Consider the following 3,674-nt stretch of genomic DNA (forward strand, 5'->3'; position numbering starts at 1 on the left):
GCGATGAACAAACACATGAAAAGATGCTCAACATCACTCATTATTAGAGAAATGCAAATCAAAACCACAATGAGGTACCACTTCACACCAGTCAGAATGGCTGCGATCCAAAAATCTGCAAGCAATAAATGCTGGAGAGGGTGTGGAGAAAAGGGAACCCTCCTACACTGTTGGTGGGAATGCAAACTAGTACAGCCACTATGGAGAACAGTGTGGAGATTCCTTAAAAAATTGCAAATAGAACTACCTTATGACCCAGCAATCCCACTTCTGGGCATACACACCGAGGAAACCAGAATTGAATGAGGAGTGGTTTATATGCGTTCGTTGTGGGGGATGGTCAGGCTAGATTGCCCAAAAAGGTACGGCTAGTGAACAGGGGTTCGGATACGTCACCAGGCAGAGGGGTCACGGGCTGACAGGTCCTTCTACGTGGCTGGGGCGAGGCGGCTTTAGCTGGCAAAGTGTGCTGTCATTGGTCCCTGGAATTGGGAAGCTCCTTCCCTTAGGGACTTCCCCCACCGGCAGGAGAGAGGAGGGGTGGCCGATCATGTCCCCGGGATCCAGCCTTACAGGAACCTGAGTGGGGACTCAGTGCATCCATCCCAACCCTCAGATTTCAGCCCAGGAAACCTCAGGGAAGGGCTGTGAGGCTGAGCACTTTGTTACTGTTTTATACGAAGTCTACAGGAGGGGTAATGTCTAGTCTGAAGATGCAGACAGCAGTCCACAAATGGATAATGGTGCCCAGTGTTTTAAGGAGCCAAGGTAAGGACCATGAATGATTACTCCAGCGAACTCAGGGTAGAAAAGACCCTAATGAACTCTCAGCACTGGTTGTCTATCTCCTGGCAGGGAGGTGGACTGAGGCATCCCTTCACTTATCTCTGGATCATGGGGATGTCTAAAGTGTCTGCATCAGTGTAGCACAGGGAAGGGTGCCAAGGCTCCACCAGAACTTGACGTGATAATACTGAAGTAGAACTTAGAAAACGCCACTGCTGGCACCTGCTGGCACCTGAGTGAATCCAAAGCAGGGCTGAGAGGTGTCAGAGGAAAAGTAAGGCCTCTATTCTTCCTCTGTGGGATTGTGTGGGGAAGGCTGAGCTGGAAAACAGGAGCCTTGTGGGTTCCTAGGGCAGTGTCCTCAAGGACACCTGCAGAGGCGGCCTTTGATTAAGCCAAGGTAGAATCTCCTGTTTTAAGGTGCTCATGTCACCTCGTTCTCCATCCTCCAGGTGCCCCAACCTTCTGTCTATTGGCCCAGATTCCTGCCTGCGGTCCCTGACCACAGCCATCATGCCTCGTGGGCAGAAGAGTAAGCACCGTGCTCGTGAGAAACGTCGCCAGGCCCGAGCTGAGACCCAGGGTCTTCATGATCAGGCTACCACATCTGGGGAAGAAGAGACCACCTCCTCCTCCCCTCCTGATTCAGAGAGTGCTCCCTCAAGCTCGTCTGCTGCTGGCACCTCCAAGGGGCCTCAGGGAGCCCAAGGCACCACCAGTGCTGCTGCAGGTGCTGTACGCAAAAGATCTGGTGTCGGGCGCGCAGCACGCTCGAGATCTGGTGTAGGTGCCGCAGCACGCTCAAGATCTGGTGTAGGTGCCGAGGGCCAAGTTCAGGAAGGGGAAAATTCCTCCCAGGCCTCAGCTGCTGCTGAGAGCTCTCATACAGATCTTCTGACCTGGAAGGCAGAGATGTTGGTGCAGTACATGCTGTGTAAGTATAAGATGAGGGCGCTCATTAAGAGGTCAGAAATGCTGAAGGCAGTCACTAGAAGGTACAGGGAGCAATTCCCTGAGATCCTTAGCCGGGCCTCTGAGCGCATGGAGCTGGTGTTTGGCCTGGTGCTGAAGGAAGTCAGGCCCAACAGTCACTGCTATACCCTGGTGAGCAACCTAGATCTCAGCGACAGTGAGTCTATGAGAGGTGACTGGGGGCTGCCGAAGAATGGTCTTCTGATGCCTCTGCTGGGTGTCATCTACCTGAATGGCAACCACGCCCCTGAGGAGAAGATATGGAAGTTCCTGAATATGCTGGGCATCTATGATGGAAGAAGTCACTTCATCTTTGGAGAGCCCAGGAAGCTCATCACAGAAGATCTGGTGCGAGAAGGGTATCTGGAGTACCGCCAGGTGCCCGGCAGTGATCCCCCTCGCTATGAGTTCCTGTGGGGTCCTAAATTGCTGACAGAAACCAGCAAGACGAAAGTCCTACAGTTTTTGGCCAAGGTCAAGGATTCGGGTCATACTGCCTTCCTGCCACAAAATGAGGAGGCTTGGAGAGAGGAGGTAGAGAGCACCGGAGACAGAGGTGCGGCCAGGGCTGGCCCTTCTGCCTCACTCAGGCCTGGCACTGCTGCCTCAGCCGCTGCTGGCCCTTCTGCTTCAGCCTGTCCTGGCATTGCTGCCTCAGCTGCTGCTGGCCCTTCTGCTTCGGCCAGGCTTGGCACTGCTGCCTCAGCCGCTGCTGGCCCTTCCGCTTCGACCAAGCCTGGCAATGCACCCTCAGCCACTGCTGGCCCTTCTGCTTCAGCCCGGCCTGGCACTGCACCCTCAGCTGCTGCTGGCCCTTCTGCTTTGGCCACTGCGCGCCCCAGGGCCAAGTCCAGCCGCTCATCTCGCCCCTAGTGTGGTCTGAAGCCTGTTGTTCACTTTGTGCGTGGAGAAGCCTGTCAATCTGTGTTCCTGATCCGCATCAATAACTTGCTGATTTTATTTCCCCCAATTTTCAGTTCTTAAAATTTTTCAACAGAAAGATCATTTAGATTCATGATATAAGCATATGAATAACATGGGTCACACACAATTTGCTGTTTGTCAGATTTAGGAGCAAATATTTTGTTTTCTCAAATAAATATTGGAAATCCTCACATCACCTTTGTGATCCAGGGTGAGAATAACATCACGTAAGGATAAGAGTGTCCTTAGAAATGCAAAAAACACCACACTAATAGAGGCTCAGAACATTAATACATTGTTAGGGAGATAGCTGAAATTTCTACAGTTTTTGGCTTGCTTTACTCTCTGGTTAGCCTCCCTCTTTGTAAATGTAAAAGAGACATACATGGCTCTGTTTATGCTTTATGGTTTTCAAGAACGTTTGAGAAAATAAATTACAGCAAATGATTTATTCGTGGCTCTTCTTTTACACATCCATTGAGAAGCTGCTCTTCAGAAGTCTTCATGCTTGTACTGGTGATGTTTAGTCAAAAGAAGTCCTAGCCTCTGTGCATTAATGGTAGTTTCTCAGAGATGCTGTAATTCTATGGAAGAGGCTGAGATAGTCTCTACTTCAAGAAGAACAAGAAAGAAGCAGGGTAAAGAGGGGTCGGAGAGAACATATTACTTTGGTTTCATTGCTTAGCTGAATTTTGGCTGATTTGGGAGGTTGGGTCTTTTCTTTTCCCACTTGGAACGCTTCATAGTTTCTGACATCTGATAGATTGAAAAAAGATCCAGCTGATGTAACATCTGAGGTCAAGATAATCATAGTAATAACTGCTGTTGCTCCTAATGTCTCAATAGAGATAGGCGCCGTGACAGAAGCTTTCCATAAATACTCATATTCCACTAATCTGACAAGAAAGGGCTTATCAAACTTACTTCACAATGGAGAGCCCAAGGCTCATAGAGTTTGGTTTTGTGCTGAAATAGGTAAGGCTGGTAAATGA

At 50.0% G+C, this 3,674-nt stretch overlaps 1 protein-coding gene across 1 annotated transcript; it reads left to right on the forward strand.

The window, feature by feature from the left end:
* Positions 1-1,299: 1,299 nt before the first annotated feature.
* Positions 1,300-2,631, forward strand: LOC138929885 (melanoma-associated antigen B2-like). The gene is made up of 2 exons (XM_070289577.1): positions 1,300-1,573; positions 1,604-2,631. The coding sequence occupies exons 1-2, from the start codon at positions 1,300-1,302 to the stop codon at positions 2,629-2,631; spliced, it is 1,302 nt and encodes a 433-aa protein (XP_070145678.1).
* Positions 2,632-3,674: the final 1,043 nt, after the last annotated feature.

This window comes from Ovis canadensis, chromosome X (assembly GCF_042477335.2).
Source record: "Ovis canadensis isolate MfBH-ARS-UI-01 breed Bighorn chromosome X, ARS-UI_OviCan_v2, whole genome shotgun sequence".
In the NCBI taxonomy this organism is placed as follows: domain Eukaryota; kingdom Metazoa; phylum Chordata; class Mammalia; order Artiodactyla; family Bovidae; genus Ovis; species Ovis canadensis.

Bases quoted from the DNA above. Each gene is read 5' to 3' on its own strand.
- LOC138929885 (XM_070289577.1), top strand. From the start codon at position 1,300: ATGCCTCGTGGGCAGAAGAGTAAGCACCGTGCTCGTGAGAAACGTCGC. The intron at 1,574-1,603 runs GTGCCGCAGCAC...GATCTGGTGTAG, and splicing joins ACGCTCGAGATCTGGTGTAG to GTGCCGAGGGCCAAGTTCAG.